The 21,390-nt window shown below is 40.0% G+C and overlaps 1 protein-coding gene across 1 annotated transcript in view; it reads right to left on the bottom strand.

The window, feature by feature from the left end:
• stxbp5l (syntaxin binding protein 5L) overlaps positions 1 to 21,390 on the bottom strand; it is a 135,091-nt gene that overhangs the window by 3,078 nt on the left and 110,623 nt on the right. The window contains exons 21-29 of the mRNA XM_069662688.1: positions 19,546 to 19,650; positions 15,718 to 15,771; positions 13,024 to 13,203; positions 6,992 to 7,093; positions 5,488 to 5,733; positions 2,832 to 3,195; positions 1,853 to 2,018; positions 994 to 1,105; positions 556 to 776 (exon numbers count right to left, since the gene is read on the bottom strand). Of these exons, the coding sequence (XP_069518789.1) occupies positions 556 to 776; positions 994 to 1,105; positions 1,853 to 2,018; positions 2,832 to 3,195; positions 5,488 to 5,733; positions 6,992 to 7,093; positions 13,024 to 13,203; positions 15,718 to 15,771; positions 19,546 to 19,650 (1,550 nt within the window). The remainder of the gene's footprint in view (positions 1 to 555; positions 777 to 993; positions 1,106 to 1,852; positions 2,019 to 2,831; positions 3,196 to 5,487; positions 5,734 to 6,991; positions 7,094 to 13,023; positions 13,204 to 15,717; positions 15,772 to 19,545; positions 19,651 to 21,390) is intronic.

The raw sequence follows: 21,390 nt of genomic DNA, 5'->3' as shown, positions 1-21,390 counted from the left end.
ATGTCTGTGGCTGGCTCCCTTTGTCATGGTCACTCTTGATTTTCCTTGCTTTCGTGTGTAGACTGTTTGACCTAATCTGAGCATCGAAGTTGTTTCTTTTTCTTTGGATTTTCAAATATTTTGGAGTTGTATCTGTAGTCATCGATCTTTTCGTTGTTTGTTGAGCCACAGTAGATTACCGTTCCTCGCAATGCTTACAGACACCGGAAGTGCAGCCACTTAGCCTACACTCTCTGACACTGCTGGACAATGCGTCACAAACTGGGCGCCGTTGTATTTAAATGAAAAAGTTTGAGATTACACCTTTAAAGGGAACTGATTGTTTTCTACTGACTTAATTTCTGGGTATGTAACAGCTATGATGAACCTCAGTATTATTATAGTCATATTTCCTAAGCTAACAAATAATAAATAACAATAAATCATTCATGCCTTTTTAAATTTCATTTTAACTTAATTCAGCTTAAAATTTGTTTACACATTATTATTAAACACATTTTTAATTTACAATCTTTTTTTAATTTTAAATTCCTAATTTTACAATCCAGTCTTTACCTCATGAGCATGTTTGGAGAAGACTTCTGCACTGGTCATCATTAGGGCAGTTCGTTCCTCCAGCTCCCCCAGCCTTTGGCCTCTCTCATCCAAAGCAATGCGGGCCCGAGCCAGCTCTCCCACCGCTCCGCCAGCTGCCACTTTCATGCCCTCCATCCCCGCATGCCCAGGGATGTGTTGGGCCAGACTCCGGGAGGCTTTTCCAGCTGCTGCCTCACCAACTGTAGACAACATCAGGTAAAAAGGAAAGAGAAAACGACAGGAAACACTGAAATAGTCAAAACTGAATTAATATTATGGCTCTGTTGCATTTTCAGCACTTTACTGTACAGTCCCTTTTAGGCCTTAATTAATTATTTACATGTGCCCTTTTTGGTGGATTTGTACACACTAGTATGAAAGCCATTATAGAGAAAAAGTAAGAGACAAAAAACGTACAGAGCTCCTCTCTGTCGAAGGTATGAGCATTTCCTCCAAAGAATCCCTTGAGAAAGCCTCTGTTCTGGACCTCTGGTGTTTCTATTGGTGTAAACAGCTCTCCCAGCATCTCCTGAAATCAATGAAAATGAAAATGTTAGCAGGCAGTTTTGTCGCACCGTAAGTGAGATGCATTGCTGATCTTTGGAGATCATTGAATGGCCATCACTGAGGGACAGGATGCTAAGTTCCCTTCACTTTCTCTTCTCTTTAAAACCTGTCTGTCACGCCAAACTGATGATACTGGTGTTAATGTGAGTTAATACGTCCACGGACAATGACTGCTGAGAACCAGATCATAATGTGTGTTACTACTGTTGCCTGTAAGTGGCACTATGGCAGCATCATAATACAAGCTCCACTGACTACTGTCGTTTTTAGTGAGAGTGCAGTGTAGGCCTTTATGAATGAACATATCTATAAATATAAAGTATGCAATGTCTTCATAGACACACACACACACACACACACACACACACACACACACACACACACACACACACACACACACACACTGTACAACGGTATCCACACAACAGAATCAGCGGTGATAAAACCACACATGACAAGTGTGACATTTGGCTTCATTGTCATGAGTCCAAGGGTGTGAATACTGGCACCTGCTTATTAACTGCACTCAGTCTATTTCAGAGCTTAGAAGAAACATGTGAGATGATGTGTCGGTCTTAGTGTGTACATAATACAATGATGGATAATATTATTAAGATACAACTAATATTGGCAGACAGAGACAGAAAAGATAGATAAGCAGACAGAAAGACCAACAGACAGAGAGACACAAACAAACTGCAGTGCTGACCTGCAGGTTGTCGCACATCTCCTGGCTGTATGTAATTCTCTGGATCTCTGTTGGGGAGCTTAGATATAGTGCCTGCCCCCCGTTTGTAAAGCAAAAGGTTCGTGCAATACGCATGTCGGTCAGAGGCAGGTAATTGACATCCATCAGCGGTCTTAGACTGGGCAAACTGTAAGCAGATCCAGAAGAATAAAAGACGAGTTAGACACCAGAAACATCAGTTTAACGAAACTGGAACCCTGCAAAGTAAACCACACCACACACCAGAGCCGCATTTTGCTTGTACCATAATAACAAAAAATTATAATGATTTTAAATCTAATTTCAAAATTGATAATCAGGATTTGTTTTCTTCTTTGGTGACAAAGTAGTTTACAGTGTGTGAACATCTGACAAACAGAAAACTGCCTTTACTCTTATAATATACTGTATGCATTAGCTGTATAAATACGTTTTAAATATATATATATTAAATTAAATCTAATTTATTCTCAGGGGTGGGAGATATACATAAAACAGCATAAAGGTGCCACCAATCAGCATTTGACCATAAAGAGAGGATTATCCCGACAAAGACAATGAAGTGACATGAGCTGAAACCACTCTCGCCATCACCAGGAGTGTGTCTAAGAAACAGAGACCAGTTGGTCAAACTGTGTTCAAATATACCAATAATAATAATACCAAAAATGTAATTCACACAATTCACATTCTGCCCATCAACAGAAAGCCAAACACTCTGAATGCAAAGCTTCAATGTTGTAGCAGGTCTAATTCATCTCAAATACTGTATGATAAAATGTGCTGCACTGGTCTAAGCCAACACCAACTTGAGAATAATAATTGTAGGAGTTTTTAGTTGTATAATCTACAGCTAAAAATGTCATTTTGTTTAATTCTTTAAATAGACTTAAACAAATATCCAGTAAGAAAGAAAAAAAGGAACCTGCACAAACTTTGATAACAGATGACGATGTTTTACCTGAGTGTCATGACGTGTCCGTTAGCACAGAAGCAGGCCAGGCACACGCTGTTACACACAGATACCACGTCGGCTCGCAGTACAAAGGATGACTCGGTGATGTTGTGGACGAAAAGGCAAGACTGTGAGGGCATTAAGAATACTTTGGCCTGCCTCTCAGAGCAAACAACAGCCAAGTGTCCGTCCCCGTAGGTTTCCTCGGAGGATGATGGTGAAAAGTGGACCAGCTTGCGCTTCCTCGGTCGGTCAGGGTCTTCAGCGGCGTTGATGTCCCGCCAAACCTCATAGGGGCTCTGAATGAGGACGCCCGAGCAGTCCAAGAAGCCAAAGCGTAACACTGAGCCCTTCAGCATCAGGACCGCTCCTACGAGTGTTTGGGTAGAGTTGGAACAGATGGAAAATGGACACATTTAGAGCGTGACATGAGAAAATTAATTTAACCAACAAGTTATGTGCATGATGTCTGTGTGATTGTTTGATGTTGTTAAACAATCACAATGGTTTTTATATTCACATTTAGGAATCTAGTCGAACTGTAAACTACTCTTTTCTACTAAGTAACCTATTTGTTGTGAAGGAAATGATTCAATATCCACAGGAAATCCACTGGAACTCTCACAGGGAGAGTATAACAATACTTCTTTTGTGATGACTGATTTTTCCTTGGATCTGAATGTGTGACCTTCCAGTAATAAGCTTGCATTTTGCACAGTCTCAAGAGAACTGCTGCTTCAAAGAGCCAGGATTTCTGGGTCTATTGATGTTTTTGCTCTGAGAAAGAGACCTTTATAATCACACGGTTGGGTGTCTGGATTGAAAACACATGTTTGAGTAGCTCAGTTTTGTATAATACAAGTGCAAACACAATAAGGCTTTAGAATTTTTCCATCTCTGAAACAAGGTTTTAGAAGCCTTCAATATGAGTAAGATCAGGGGAGAAATAGCTTTCAAATGTTGCTCACACAGAGCACTTGATTCTGCAGATGACCTCTTCATATTTTAAAAGCCTTGCACTGCATCAACATTGCATGTGTCAATTGTCTGAGTGGGTGTTTTGTGTCAAACATAAGAGTGGAATTGAGTTGAAAGCTATTTTTCCTGTAAGGTAAATGTCATGAGTTTTCAAGAGTGTATCCTACAATCATTATTTATGAAATGGCTAGATCTTATCGCAGTAATATGAAACATGAAGGGATTACACAAACGATAACTATTGTACTTGGGGCAGGCAGCTGTTTTCGGCACAAAAGCTCAGATTAACACACTGTAGACTACCCGCCTTGTACCGACTGGCTGACAGACAAAGTAAAAGAGCTAAAAATAAGCCATATATATTTCCCTCAGGAGATAGTAAAGGCCAAAATCAGACAGATGGAAGATGACTGAAATTTCAATATTGTCTTAATCTGCATTCATCGGGAAAATAACTTAGTCGGGAAAATAACTTCAGTTGTGCAACTGTTGCTAAAAAGCCACATCAACTTCGTAAAGTTATGTGACGATACTGTGCAACAGAAGGAACAAGCTGAAAGGGTTGCTGCTCAAGGGTCACCGTGAGGAAAAAGATTGCATGATGTATTCATGACTTTTGCGCATGTTCCATGTTATTCCAATTCAATTTTCAGTTGCATGTAAACACAACACGTAATCACATCCAATGTAAAAAGTGAACACAAAATCTTTCACAATGATTTCAATCAGGATATATAATACCGTATGTGCATGCAGTAAGTTGGCCCCTTTGACAACCTGATATTTAGTTAAATCTTTGGTGGGTAATCTTAAACTTGTAGTCAAATGTTGATTGAACCCTGAGCAAGGTCTAAGTTAAGTTGTCTAGTGCTTTTGTGCAAATTCAAAACTGGGCAGCTGGTCCACATGTCGAAATGCCAGTTAATGAAACCTAAAGATAAAGCTTTCAGTGTGTGAATCTGTTAGATTAGATCTTGATGGGCAGTCTGACACTTTGTATGGCATCATCTGTGATAGTTAATGAACGTGTGTGTGTGTGTGTGTGTGTGTGTGTGTGTGTGTGTGTCAAAGAGTGAATATAGCAGTGGTGTAAAGCGCCTGTAGTCTTACAAGACTAGAAAGATGCTATATAAGTGCACTTTATTTACCCTTCTATTTCATCACATTCTTGGGCCAGCAGATCATATTATATCCATACATGTTCAAATTTTATGAAAAGTGGTTAAACACAAGGGTAATGGGAACGTACACTACAATTCCTTTACTTCATTTTCATCAAGAATATATATAAAAAAAAAAAAAAGTTAAATATGAAGCTTTTTATCAAAACTCGAAATCTAGGGAGGAAAATTCATCCAAAGTGAAAAACTGTGAATTGAAATGCAGTATTGTTTAGTAGTTGTATGGCTTGCTAGTAGTGATGATGAATGTCATAATCAGATCCTGCTTTGCTGTTTACATCCTTCTCAAATGTTGTTGATGAGGTTAAAAGCAGTTTTAAGATAGTAGCAATATCTTGTTTCAAAGTACATTTACTGTTACAACAATTGAATATGAGAATATGGCCACACAATTGCCAGAGATGCTGGTATTAATCTGTTTCTTTTTTACAGCTATGGTGACCAAGAACCTCTGAAAGATTCATGTGGCCTATGTTATGAAACCCAGTCTCATAGGATCTTACCGCTGGGGCCAAAGGTCACTGGTTCCTCCATCCTCTCCTCCTGGTCGGTGGGAATGGACATTGGGATGAGTAGGACCACACCTAAACTGGTGCCCACCCACAGACATGGGGTGGTAAGGGTGTCACTCTTTCGCCCATAGGACTCTCCGAACTGCAGTGTGGTGATCGCTTCTTTTGTGTCCCTGTCGATGCTGGAGACGCTGGAACTGCGTGAACGGCTGAAGGAGTTTTCACGGCTCTCCGTAGCTGCCATTGGCAAACACAGAAGAACCGCACAGGTTGAAAACATGAAAGAGCAGAGATATGAGGTGGTGGCAAGAGAAAGGGGAGTGATAGAGAAAGAGAAAGATGGAGTTGCAGAAGTTGAAAAAGGGAGGATGAATGTGACAGACAGAAAAAAAATGATGGAGGTATGAGAGAACAAGCATTTAAAAGAAAAAGGTACATAGTAAAAGAAAGAAATTGATTAGAAGCACAGAGGAGAAATACTCTAAAGTTAATATGTGGTTAGTCTACACATGTATGTAATGAAAAACGCTGAAGCAAATAAGAGAAATATTGTGAAGAGAAGCAACATGATCATAGTAATAAAAGAGACAATTAGACAGAAAAACATATTGTCACACAAAACCCTGCACACACACACGCACACACACACACACACACACACACACACACACACACACAGATTTGTTTATTAAGAGTACACTGGTTTTAACTCACTTCTATTTCTCACTTACAGCATTTTATTTTTCTGCCTGGTGACACACTCAGTTACACTGCATGTATTCACAGCCATGTGTGCACAAAAATGCACACGCACACACACACACACACACACACACACACACACACACACACACACACACACACACAAAGGCAGACACACACAAAAATGCTCACACAGACACACACGGACACACATGCAGTTGCACTTAATCACAAAACTCCTTTGCTCTGCTGAGTGCTACCCATTCAAGTCCCCTATTGTGTACTTAAAGCCACCATCATAAAAGTATTTCTGTATCGCAGCCTTTCTGAATTATTCAGAGCCAGGCAATGTGTTGCACTGCATTCCAAGCCTGATGTTACACAGAGTGCACTGCACTCGAATGGGTACACAGCCAGGCGTACTCATGTCAGGCTACAATGAATGCAATTATGACGGATGTTCAGTGTATGCAATTTTCAAGAACATTCAAGGCATTTATCGAAACAACATCCATATAGTCTTAAAAGAAAACTTCCATCATTTATGGCTGGCTCGGGGGATAAAGTGAACTGTATGCTGCCTGCAAAACATAGGCATTGCTATGAAGATGGCATCGCCTCATTCCAGTCATCAGGACAAGCGCAAAAACTTCTCAGCATGTTTTAGATGAAACAGGGCCACAGGACGGATTGACAAACTGACTGACGGACTGACGGACGGACGGACGGACGGACGGACGTATAATAATCAGCAGGACAGCAGTTGATGGGTTTGTGGCCGAAGCCCCCTTACCTCTCTCACTCCAGCAGTAGGGGGCGGTGGTGTGGTGCTCGTCATGGGAGTACATAGTGACTCCGTGTAACTGCTGAAGCATTGCCCTCCTGGATGCATAACCTACTCGTGCCCCACAACATGAACCCATTTAACATAGCACAACCCGCCGTGCCCCAAAGAAACACACACACACACACACACACACACACACACACACACACACACACACACACACACAGCCACCCAACCAAAAGACAGACGAGACGTACAAATGAACAGCAGCACCGGAGAATGACAGAGAGGGAAAGAGAGAGATATGCAACTGAGTGTGGAAAGATTCATTCAAATATAAACAGAGGCAAAGATAGAGAGTCATACTGAAAAAGGGCAGCTGGTTATGTTGCTGGTGGCCACACAACCTCCACTCGCTTATCCATCGTCTCTCTAAACTTTTTTTCAGACGGAGTGGCAGGTTATTTTCTCTCCAATGTTATGAATAACACAGCATCTCTACATGCAGTTGAGTGAGGGCAGTAAAGAGTTACTGTACAGCATGACAATGACAATTTTGATACTACTTACTTTGCTACTGTCACCAGTGCAAAAAGAAGCTTGTGCAAGGAGTGAAATAAAGAACTGGTTCAACACAATACTGACATAAAAAAGCCTAAAATGTATTGAGAGTGTATTGGTACCGGTATTGTGACACCACTGCTGTAACAGGCAACAGGCCCCCACAAAGTAGCCTTTTGCTTTGAGTCCGGGTAGCAGCAGCTTACTTTTGCTGTGTGACGCTGTGGTGTGTTTACGCTGTGTGAGAGAGCCTGTGGGGTGCTGGCTAATGAAAGTCAGGCACAGTGGTACTCTGACAGGACGCAGGGACCCCTAAAGGGCCCTTAGAGAGAGCTAGGGACAGACGAGGCAGTGTCAGGGAAGCGATAAGAAGGCAGACAATCTGAAGCAGGGAGAAAGACAGACACAGTTGTTCATGCACATACACTTAGACCATGCAGCGAAAGACAGGAGAGACTTCACTGATTTTGAAGTCAAATATGGAAAAAGGTGCTTGTGTGTAGGGACATAAGTATGTTTTAAAAAAACAGGCCAAGTAATCAACTCATCTCTGGCTATGGTAAAGTAAAGTCCATGCTATCATTGCTTCTTTTGCCTGGGATATCTGTGAATTTATGAGATTCTGCAAAATGTGGCTTATATTTAAATTGAAGGGTTCTATTGTGGGGAAAAAACTCCTCTCTCTAAACTAATAAACAAAATAACTGATAACAACACACTACCTTATTGATTTTTCTGTGCTAAGTCACTTAAAATTTTCTGATCAAACGTGCAGGCGAACCAAACAGTTTGACACCTCGTATCATTAATATTTATTGAAGTACCGCCTAACCAGGATGGGAGGTATGGGAATGTTTACTGTACTTTAAGTCAGGCTTCCCCTGCCATTTCCCTCCCCTGTCTCTTTTCCTGGCATGCAGACCTCATTAACATCTGCCCCATCTCTCGCACTGCTTGTTGACCTTTAATTATTCCAGTGATCCTGCTGGCCTTCACTGTGGTAACCCAGTATAACTGATAAACAAGAGTGCTAAAGGTAGGTGACAGAAAGAGAAGAGGCAACAGTTTGTCGAGTTTGTGTCCAGATTGGTAAAGATAGATTGATGATCAAAATGAGTTATTAGAAAGTAGGTAAAAAACATGATTAGCAATGGATGTCTGTAAAACCTACACAGCAGACTTGCATGGTCTAACACTATTTCTCTGTATAGAAATGGACTTGGGGCGGCTGTGGCTCAGTGGTAGAGTCGGTTGTCTTTCAATCGGAAGATCGGAGGTTCGATCCCCAGCTCCCTCAGTTTACATGTTACAAGGCACTCAACCCCAAATTGCTCCAGGTGGCATAGCCAATGGGTATGAATGTGATGACTGATTGACAGTTGGGCACTTTACGTAGCAGCCTCTGCCATCAGTGTGTGAATGGGTGAATGTGACATGTAGTGTAAAAGCAGCTTTGAGTGGTCACAAAGACTAGTAAAAGCGCTATATAAAGTACAGTCCATTTACCATTTACCATTTACTTGCAGCAAAACAAAAGGGACCCAGTGATGAAATTTGAAAATGTAGACACTCACTGTTCTACCACTGTAAATTAATTAAAGCCAGAGACACGTTCACCAGGTTATTTCAGAGCTTTAAGAGCAGGAGGACACTCTCTCCCATTAAAGCATACAGAGGTGAGATGGTTATACTTTCATCAGACAATGACCATAATGGCTCTCTAGTACCTGTTTTCTAATCTTGTAACTTGCTGACATAGTATGACTTACTTACTGTCAAGTTTCTGGCTCTGACTTCTTGAAAAACTTTTGGGTTTAGTAATAATTTGACATCACCCTGTTGTTATAGCCTGGTGTAAGTAATAACCCAAAACTACTAACTACAAAAACTTTTTTCCATTGTACCAACAAATTATAATCAGTCATTGTTATCGTCATTATTATAGTTGTTATTGCTAATATTAGACATATTTTCACTATTATTTTTTTGCATTGTAACCAGAAGTCTATATTACTTGTTTTTTTGTTGCTGTATACGTTCCCCTGTCTGTCTTTCTGTCTGTCTGTCTGTCTGTCTGTCTGTATCCATCTCTCTCTTTCTGCCTCTCCCTCCACTTCCTTGACCCATCCAGTTGCATCAGATGGCTGTTCACCCATCACACTGGTTCTGCTTGAGGTTTCTGCCTGTTAAAAGCAGGTTTCCTTGCCACTGTTGGGACGTATTTGCTTATGGTTGATTAATGACAGGTCTCTCTCTAAATAATATAACAGTACAGTACAGTCCAGACCTGCTCTAATTGTAAAGTGTCCTGAGATAACCTTTGTCATGATTTGGCGCTATATGAATAGAAATTGATTGATTGCTTGGAAGAGACTTTGGTTGATAATAGAGCTGTAGCACAGGCACTAGCTTTAATAAAACATTCACCTTATGCTAATGAAAAACTCCTTCCCTCTTGCTCCCGGTCACTGGGGTATAATGAGGGTAATAGAGAAGGAAGCGTTAATCTAATTGCAGAATTTGTGTAAAAAGGTCAACTCTGACAGAACAGCTGCACTAGCCTATCATGTTTAGTATTTAGTATTATATTCTGCATCTGCATGTTTATTAAAATCCAATCAACTTGCACAATAGTAAGAAAAGTGTGTCAACGACATTTAAATATTCATAACTTCATTGCCCAGTAAGAGAATGTGATTCAGGAACATGCTCTTACTTTCATCTACCAGGACCAACAACCACTGTGTGTTACTTTTGTCTGATATGCGTGCAGGGCTGATACAGTTACTGTGACATTTTGGGAACAGTCACAGTGTGGACTCTCCCATGGAGACAGTAGCCTGTCCTGCTTTGATGAAGGCCTGTTTACACCTTGCATTAACATTCATCCTGACTGATAGCAGTACCATGTCTCTGTAACCATGGAAACGATAAAGTTGAGTGAAAGATCACTTGCCTTTTCAAATACTACTCTGCTATGACTCGTGAAACTCTTGATTTTATTATTTTATTTCATGAAAATTTAGTCTTGTCTGAGTGGGGTGTGGGTGAAAATACTGGACCATTCACGCCTGTATTGATTTGTTGAGGGACATTATATTCTCACTGCAGGACTATCTTGTACATGGACGAGGTAAGAGGGCGAGATGGTGCCTAAACACAAGCAAGAGATGTGATCCAAGAACATAGTTTATAAAGCACTGAACAGTCCTGCAAAGCCTGAGCTTTTCTGACGTGTTCTCTCCGTAGGTACTAAAGTTTATATATGTATGAATCAGTGCTTTATGATAATAGCGCAGTGCTGCTAGGTTTATGAGTCAACAAGGTTATGTTGTGGATAGCAGTTTTAATATTTGATTATCATGAAGACTATGACAGAACACAGAAACAGTAAGAGACCATACTCTGTATGATAATCTGCAGCTTGAGTCGGCAATGTAAATTTTTCACAAACCACACTTTAAATTAGAGCACTGCAGTGCTTATCAGCTTCTCTGCCTCCAGGGCCAATCATCATGTCTGTTACTTGTTATAAATTATCTACTCCCTAAACCTGCAGTCTCAAAGGCCAGTGCATTCCATCCTTACTTTTATATTCAGTACCCTCAGAAAATCACCCAGCCATGTGAATTATAGTGAAAAAAAAGTCCAGCAAAGTTCAGCTCACAGACATGACTGGAGATTTAGTTGTGATTTTTCCATTCAGAGAAAAAATATCTAGTTCAGTGCAGGGGTGAGAAATAAAATGTCCAACATGGTAAGAGAATGTCATGAGTCCTGCGCAGATGGCAGAGCGGTATGTCCATTCTTTGTTTGAGGGGAAGGGAAGTGACAGACAAAGCGCAAGATTTTATTAAAATTGTGTGGTTAAATCTGGATTTACAATCCTGACAGAAGCCATGACTATGTGACAGTTCTGAAGGAAATGCCAATGTTTGCCAGTTTCTTCTATCTGTTTTTAAATTTAGCTTTGGCTGTCACTTGTGATGAACAAACCATGTTTCTTAAATAGTAATAAATTCTTCAGCTAAAAGGAGGAAGTTAATAAGGCCTTCAGAGGGTGTAACCTGGCTTCATTCATCTCAACAGGGGGAAAATAGCACTAAACACCTGCTGGCATACACGGAACACATACGGAAACATATTCAAACACCCACAGATGCACAGATTTCCTTTCTTTTAGAAATAAAGAAGTGTGAACACCGAAACAGACAGAAACACAGGCTGGTAGGTTAATCCATTTTCATATTGCAGGTTGTGATTTCGAGGAGTTCAAATGGAAGAAAATAAATGTCACATTTGTCGATGAAAATCATGCTTGGGCGGTTTTCTTGTACTACTTATTCACCTCTTTTATCTGTATGCATCCTTGGGACAGTGGGAGAAAGTTGAGAGTTGTGGCCACAGTACACACAAAACTCAAAAACACAAAAAAAAGTAGCCCAAAATGATGGCATAAAAAAGGTTGAAAACTTTACCTGGTTTGGGAAAAAATCTGACATTCATTGCAAACACACGAAGGCTGCTTGTACAGCTGAATAGATGGAATTCTTTCTAGTTACATGTTAAAAGCAGGACAAGCTAAATGCAATCACTGCTAAACAACAACAGCAGTAATAGTCAATCATGTCTAACTGATACGTCACTGTCAGCCCCTGCTGGCTTATCAGCAGTTAACTTAGTGTTCAATCATATCTTTTGAACATTAAGACAAACTAAGTAGCAAAGATCAGTTTATGTTTTGGAGATTTTAAAGAAAATACCATAAGCCATGCTTTGCACCTTATATTTACCGAAACGCCTGTCAAACATTTGTTCTCTCATGGCCCAGAAGCAGATACAATGGCAGACCTGTCACTGGAAGTTGTCAGTATGTCTGAAGCAATTACCCTTTTTACAGTACATAAAGTGTGCGTTTACACAGATACCGTTTTTTCGCTCTGTTACCCCTGTGTTACCTCTGCTGACGGTTTAGCGGTGGATCAACAACTCCACCATTCTTTTTTCCGAGACTTTTACATGGATAGCGAGGCATTACAGATGCATAAAAACAGTCCCGTCTTGAACAGCCTGTTTAAAAGGGGCTAATGGGCCTGATAAGAATGACAAAAGCTGCTGGCAGACTTATAGGCTACTGCAAGCCAAAAGCTTACATTTATATTTTCTTGATTTTGCTAAGCACCTTTACTTTAACATGTAGAGAAATCCAAAGCTTGACAGTTCCCAGTTATGTTTGCTGAGCTCAGTTTGGGCGTTCACTGTCAGTTGCCCTACGATGCCCACTCCTGGCAACTTAAGCATGCAAGCAGGTGTTATGCTGCTTACTTGCAGTTGCATGCGCTTGCATTTTGTTAATTAAGTACTAGGCCTAAATTAGTTCACTTACCCCAGAGGATGAGAAGATGGCATGCACTTGTTGGGAGGGATGGTATCATACTATGTAATTTAGGGATGGGAGTTGGGAATCAAGCACACACCTTCAGTGTGGGACACAGGCAAAGAGATCTCCATGCAAGCAGCGGACTGGGCCTTGCGGAAGGGTGGTCGGCCAGGGCCTCTGCGGGTAAGCCGTGGCCCCTCGGGACCCATCGGGACTCGAGGCTTCCCCGCCGAGCAGGGCTGGGAGGTGGGGCTAGTGCAATGTCCATTGACATGATCTGTAACAATGGCAAAGCATTAGCAAACAATACAAAGACGGAAATAAATAATTTAAACATATACTTATCCATCTTCCAAAGTCATTTAGTCTAATAAAAAGCAGTAAAATGTTTTTCACAGTTCACTCTGTGTGAAGGAACACACACTATTTGAGATTTTGTGAATTGTTTAACAATGAATGCAGATGTAACTATGATGCTTTTACTAAGAAGCTACTTTATATTATACTATATGACCTATAAAGATGGATATATTTGAAGTGTTAGAGGAGCAAGCCGTTGTTGAAAATTGGATTGTCAACAAGAAAGATGGTAGCGCAGGAGAAAGGGAAAGCAATAGTGAGTGACAGAGGGCTGGAGAGTAATGTGAGGTCAGTCTCGGCAGGGAGAAGAAAGAGATGCTGTGCAAACAGAAAAGAGAGAAAAATGTAGTTTCATCCAGTCTGTGCCATTAAACAGGTATAAAAATAAAAAGTAAAAAATTCTTCATTAATCTTCACTTATTTTTCCCATTTTTAAATAGATAGAAAATGTTGGTTTATAGCAACAAACGTTTTGTTTTCTTTTAAGGACCAAATGACCAAATGCCCCGTGACATTAATGGCTATGGTTAATGGCTTCAAGTCACTGAAATAAAATGAAATTGTCAAATATGTCTTGTAACGGATTGTCACCTATAAGATTTACCTTGCCCATCAATGGCAACAAAGTTTGTCATGTAAAGGTTTGTCGTTTCCTCCTTCTTTAATAAGTTACCAATGCTTGTGTGTGAAAGCAAATTAAATAGTTAAATAGTTAAATAGTCTTCTTGGTCTGCAATTTAGTCCACAAGCCCAAAGAGCTGCAAAGACTGCCGGAATTAGCATCTTCATGATACCTAAGCCCGAGCAATGTAATTGTCCCTTATCTTGAGAGATGAGTTAATAAAGCGGTGCCCTTTTCTTAATGACCCTGTGGCAGCAAAACCATTCTTTAAACAATTTGGAGTTGGTAGGAGAGTTTCACCGAAGCATTCCCTATTGGTTTTGTGACGTTAGATCTTATCTGATGTCCCTGCCCTCTAAAACTTTGCAGTCATATAAAATCTGTCATGTAAAGCCAGTTGATGCACAAATGATTCAACTTCAAAGTGAAGATGAGAAACTCGAGTTGCCATGTAGTCTGCAATCAACACATGTCCAGTTGCACAGCAGGAAAGTCCAGCAGCAGGTCATATTGGTCCAACCAATACCAAAGCCATATGACAACATCCTCGTATATCTTTCTGTTTTGTAATACTTGAATTTCAAACTGAGATGCAACAAATCAAGTTATTTGCCCCAAAAATGTTCTGCAGGAAACTGGCAAAAAGCAGAAAAAATGGCACTTAAATTTGATACAGATCACTGCCCTTTGCCATTGAGGGCACACGTACACATAACACGCACACACGCACGCACGCACACACACACACACACACACACACACACACACACACACACACACACACACACACGCACACAGATGAGTAATACTTTTTTCTGTAACAGAATTGTCTGAAAAAAAACGCTGTCATAACCCACAGCTGTAAGAGGGTAATTCTTTTAAACTATTAACAAGTATCATATATATGTATGTATAAATATATATATATATATATATACATATATATGATACATATCTTCCCTCCATTTAATGACAACATGCCTCCTATTGACACTTCATGGGCATGTCTGAATCGCAATGGTAATTAAGGAGCTTATTTTTTTTCTTTTGGATTGAACCAAATATGGAGCGGTATCTACATTTAAAGTTGATCTTTTTCTCAGTGAATGTTTTCACTCCCACAATTTCTTCAATTAAACATAATGCAGGGTTGACAAAACAACAGCAATTTTTAAACCTGTCAGATGAAGAAGGCATGTCACAAGAACAGCTCGGCACCAGCACATTTTGTGTCAAAGAAGTCTTTAAAGAGGAAGCATGTGTGACACTGCAGAAGCAGAGCAGAGGGAAACCTGACACTGTGATGTGTATGTGCAGGAAGTTAGAGGAGAATGGCAGAAGGCTCAGTATATGTAATGCAGATCCAGTCGAAATGGATAAAATGAAGAAAAGACTGTTAGAAGAGTAATGGTCTACAATGGGAGAAGGAGCAAGTATTCTAATCACTGTGGAACAAGGCTGTCAATGGAGGAAAGGTTGAGTAAAATCAGAAGATGGTCCAATCAAGATAAAGCAATAGAAAGCCTCAAATTTAAATATGGGCATGAGTTTGAGATCACCTTTAAACACTTGCAAAATGTAGAAAAGACAAATACAGAAGATTTAAACCAAATCAAAACACACTGAAGAGCATAATGGACAAAGAGTTCACTCTGGCAGTCTCATGGGCTTGTAGAGCAGGAGGAAAGAATGAAAATACAACTAAAAAGAGGAAAGTCTGAGTGAGAATAAAAACTCCATTAACAGAAACATGTGGAGGAACTAAATGACTCAAATCAAGTAAAATCTGCTGGCTTTCGCCTACCGTACCAAGATCAGTCTTAAGATCTGTTGGCAGACTTAACTTTCTGCCGGGTCCCTTGACTGAAACAAAAGAATAGGAAACAAAGCACCAGTTAATCCCTTCAAATAAATGAGTATAAATAAAAGGTAAATCATAGAAAAATAAAGAAGGTATGATCTTAGTCAAACAATGATAAACCAAGGTGTAAATAAATAAGTAAAAGAAAAACAAAACTAATGGAAATCAATAAAATAAACAAAGAACCAGAACATGCAAACTGGTGCATTTGCAAATGGCAGGCATACTTCCAAATGCATGCTCAATTTTTCCCAGGCCAGTGTTAACAAAAGGGTTCAAAAATACCTATACTTGACCAATGTGAAAAACTTGTGTAGTTAATTAACAATGCATAATGCATACAAAATATCAAAACTTAAGGTTATTGTCGTGTTGGGCTGCAACAAGACAAGAACATCGTATTTAATTTTCTCTGGGTTTCATACTCTGCACACATTTTTTAAGTCTGATTAAGCCTCTTGCTGAGAGGAAAAGTCTGTTTTGCGTAAAATCTTTGTTCAACATAAATCAGATATTTTACGGCCTGGGATGTCCGACATGGAATCACAAATAAACAGGGGTGACACCAAAGGGTGTCAATACATAAATACTACAGAGTTAGACACTGAAGGCAACAAAGTAACTTATTAAAACATTTTGCAAGCATTTTGCAGTAAGTATAGAACTGCAAAGGTCAAACAAGAGATGTTATGAATCTGTTTCCCCCTCAAAAAGAAGGCAATATTGCATTGTTTCTTTGTGTCGTATGATTATCTTGACAAGTGGAAGACACATGACGGTGTTTACATGAGATTTGATTAAATTCATGACCATGAGTTTATTACAGTACCTGTTTATTTCTGAAGCATTTACTTTGCTTGAAAAATTAATTAAAATAATCAATGATTATTTATTGTTTATAAAAATGTTTCAATCCTGTGTAAATAAAGTACTTTAAAGGGAAGAAAGGACAAAATGATGCCTTCTGGAGTATATTAAATCTACTGTTATGTAATACAGTATATTCCTTTTATGTGCTGATAGGGACCATGTAAGCAGCTATCAAAGCTTAGGTATAAAATCTCATTGGACAAAAAATATGTTTTTTCAAGATGAAATTGGGGTTTAATAGTGCTTTAATTGAATTTTTAATTTAATAAAATTCTGTTTCATTTTTTTCCCCAGGAATAGTTAGAGCCTTTCATATTAGTGTTGCTAATGAGAACTGATGAGCTCTGTGTGTGTGTCTGTGTGTGTGTGTGTGTGTGTATGTGTGTGTGTCTGATTCATAATAAACTGTAGTGACCAGATGCTACAGCCGCCATATAATATGTGCAGGGTTGATGATAGAAAAAATGTTCTCATTATAAACCTGTAAAATAAAAAAGGCATTGCACACAAAGTAAACATGTGGGATTGATCTGAAGGTCACAAGGGATTTTTATTGTGAATATGAACAATATCAAACCAAAAACTGCTGGTAACAATATTGATGATTATTCTTTTGCAGCTGGGGCCCCACTTCTCACTTCATGATTACTGCCCTACACGCTTACTTACGTTAATTAAGCAAAATCTTAATTGTGTGTCTTAATATGACAATTATGTTCATGTTCTTTTATTCATGTGGGGTCTTGTTATGGCTGAGAGCTTTGTACTCTGAGCCACATGTATGTTTACGTGGGTCAATATTAAAACACTAATATGACCACAGTTTATGTTCTGCTTGTCCCAGTTGTGACTTCAGTGGTCCGTATGTTACTCTGTGATTTGGTCAAGTAGACTTCCCATCATAAACCTAGGGGGAAATGAGACATCTACTGTCTGTCTCGAATGATAACGCATTTGCCTAAGGTCAAACCATCTAAATCCACCATGCTGACCAAATGCGCTTTTTTTTGGCAGCGTTAACCAAGGATATTTTGGATTTATATGTTAGTTTCCCCATGGCTAATAATTTACCACTCTGAGTGGACAATAGATAACTTTGAGTTATGCAAATAGCTTAATGTTATTATCAACCTATGCTTATTGCAATAATAGGCTTCTGCTCACAGTCTCATCATCTTAGCTTAGGCTTTTAACATGCTAACAGTTTACTAGCCTTAACAGAAAGATAGGAATGTTGTTTTTTCCAAAGTATTGGACAACTTATTATTTGGACATGCTCGATGAAAAGTTAAGGGTACATCAAAGAATAACAGTTCATCCTGGGGAAACCTAAATGCCTGTGTAAGTTATGGTAATCAATTTAATAAATGTAATGTTTTTCACTCAAAATCACAAATTGCATCCTCATGGTGGTGCTAGAAATGGACAGGAGATTGAAGTTGGGGATCATAAATGTCTATACATTATTTCACCGTAATCCATCCAATAGTTGTTGAGATGTTTTGGAGAGCAAAGTCGTGGACGGACGAGCTGAACTGATGAGCCACACACAGCTAGCATAACTAAAAAGTAAAACAATTTTCCCTGAGATTTGTGTTTGAAACTTTTTGTGACCAAATCAAAGTCACAAATGGGGCTCATGTTGGACTTAATCAGTCCACAACTCTGATTAAACATACAGAGGAAGCTGAAGTCATAAATAAGCACAGCAGCAGACCACACAGTGGGCACCATGCAGTTAGTTAAAGACAAGACAGTGATGAACATTATGCCTAGATGAAAACAAGATGAGATTGCGGGTTTATTGACACACAGTCAAAAAGACACATTGAGATATATCCTGGGTACAACAGTTAAGTAATGTAGCATCTAGCTTTTTAGGCGCACAATGATTAATGTCACAGAATGAAGCACTGCAGGCACTGACGATTGAGAAGGAGAAGTACCCGGCTGGAATACATCACTTTCTCTTCCAAAGCTTGCCTCCTTGCAATATTGCTGATTGATGAAGGAACCAAGTTCTAAACCCCCATCTGGCACTAACAACAAATGCCACAATGTCTACCAAGCTTGCAGCTGAGGCAGAAAGACAATGCAACACCAGCAGTCATACTCAAGAAGCATGGGACACAATGACAAAGCAGCAACAGAGATACTATTCCTAGGAACACAGCCCCTCTCAGCTTGTTTACACTGCAAGCAACTTGGTTGAGTCATTTTGTTGTGTTCTATTGTGTTTTATTCTTGTTGTGAACTGCTCCCTTGCATTTTGTCCTTTTGCACTAAAGTCATGTCACTGCTAACTTCTATTAAACAGTAGGAATCTCTGACCTGCCACCTTTGCACCCACTGCACTGTTTTTATATATAGTTTAACATCACGTTTTAGCAAGTGCTACTTGATTTCAAATTTCCTATCCACCCCAAAGGTGGATGTACCATGCACTTAATATAATTTGAAATTAAGCCTCATATTAACGTCAATAAATTTGCGTAGCTTTGAATGGTTGTAATACACATCTCATCTAACTCTAACTTTGCCATGGTTATCAGCTCTTGACCAAACTTGGGGAAACAAAGAAGCTAAGACATCTGCTTTGCTTTTGACATTTACTAACAATAAAAAGGAAACCAGCCATAGTCAGCTTTTCTGAAGCAGAGAAATGTTTTGTTCAGTCATTAACCATTTCTGAAGCTCTGTAAAGGTATGAATGCACATTTGCTGATAGTGTTGCCCACAGTGCTGAAGCAGAGTTAGCATGCAAAGTGCAACATTGAATGAAACACCTGTCCAATACAACGCTGTTATCCCATTTCTCTGTCTTGTTGCATTATTTCCATACAGTAACAAACCACAAGCAGACGTCCATGAAGAGGCTGAAATCTGTGAGTCATTCCCCCTCTTACCATTGTCCAGTAAGTAAAAGACTGGACTGCAGTGGCTGGCTCTCAGACTGGCCACAGGCTCTGGCAGGATGCGTGGGTCATTGTGAAGGGAGGTTGGGTAATGAACTGGAATAGGAGATCCAACAGAACAGACAGACTTTCAGGGCAACAGGTGAGAGACAAACAACACAGTGGGTGAACTGGGGAAAAGAGAAACTTGCAGGTAAGAGGAAGGAAAACATTGGAGAGGTTATGAAAACAAAGTTGTTAATAATAAGAAGAGGTTAAGGACAGCACTATTCCATCTTATATATGAAACAAGAACGATAACTATCTCAAACAACAACAGCAGTACTACAACTACTAGCACTAGTAAAACTACTATTAATATTAGTATAATACATTTTACAACACCTGATCCCCAGTACTAAAATCCAAATGTACGCAGGTGACTTACTAGCAACATGTACAGTTGATGCACCCCATTTTCCCCTTATAACGCAATATTGGCCATAATGAACACAATGTTCGAGTATAGCATGATTCATAAGTGTACCTGGTTACAGAACACCCTTGGCCAAAGATTCATTTTCGACTTTGTTGTTGTATCATCATTCTGATGCCTTATGTCTTGGACATTCGAGTAAAGAGAGGATCAGATCTCTCAACTCATTAACACCTTGTGGTGAGTTGGATCACATGGCGAGGTAGACTGCTGGAGAGACCTGGTAGACATAAGTGAGGATGAACTGGGAATGTCTGACTGAGGCTCCCTGTCTAAGATGGGTGGTTAGGGACATGGAATCCGAGTGGATCGTGTTCAAAGCCTCTACTGGGAAATGCGGCTGCTTTGAGTTTTTGCCAGAAGGACATCATTAACGTCATGGCTAGAAAAAATGTGGCTTTTGTGGTTGCAAAATCCAGTATGAGGCTTTGGAGAAGGACTTTCAGTTGGCCAGAAGTGTATCAGGAGAGAAAAGCAGGGCTTGGTATGGGTGGGGGGTCCTGTTGGGGGTACAAAGGGAGTATGGGGTAGCAGGGCCTTTGAGATGTAAGGTCCTTCTACGACCAAAGTGAAACCTGTGTCCATATCAACTGCACAAAGTCAAGCTCATTTTGACTTCCCAATCCCTTGTCACCAATTCTTGTTGTGATTTTCATGGACAGCATCTCAGGGCACAGCTGGGGGGAGGAGAGTGTCTGGTTTGGGGACATCAGAATTGGATCTCTCCTCTTTGCAGATAAGGTGGTTCTGTTGGCTTCATCGAACTGTGACCTCCATCTGAGACTGAGGGGTTTACAGCATAGTGTGAAGCTGTCTGGATTAGAGTCAGCACCTTGAAGTCTGAGGCCATGGTTCTCTCTGGAAAATGTTGGATTATTCCCTTCAGTTGGCGACTGAGTTACAGCCTCAAGCAAACAAGTTCAAATATATCCGGTCTTCTTCAAGAGTGAGAGTTGATTTGGGTTGAGGGAGCTTGACAGACCTGGCTCGCAAAGACAGAGCTGATCGAGAAAGAAAAGCTTTAGATTTACCAGTCAATTTACCTTCCGAACTTGACTTGTGGTCATGAGATTTGGGTAGTGACCCGAGAATGAGTGTGCTAAAATGAGTTTTCCTCAGGTTGGCAAGACTCAGCCATAGAGATTTGGTAAGGAGATTCCCACTCAGGGATTTTATTTCACATTTGTGCTGGGAACGACTTGGGATCCCCCATGAGGAGCTGGAGACGTTTTGGGGCAACTTGGTTAGCCTGCTGCCAGCGAGGCCTGGCCGTGGATATGCAGAACAAAATGGATTGATGGATAGAATGCTACATTGTGAACAACAAAAATATATTATAATATTTTTTAGATATGGCTCCA

The sequence above is a fragment of the Semicossyphus pulcher genome, unplaced genomic scaffold (assembly GCF_022749685.1).
Source record: "Semicossyphus pulcher isolate SPU_LCO1_2020_fin unplaced genomic scaffold, fSemPul1.0.p SCAF_15, whole genome shotgun sequence".
NCBI lineage: Eukaryota > Metazoa > Chordata > Actinopteri > Labriformes > Labridae > Semicossyphus > Semicossyphus pulcher.
The sequence above is the reverse complement of the archived record's forward strand: the minus strand, read 5'-3'. Positions and strand labels throughout refer to the sequence as shown.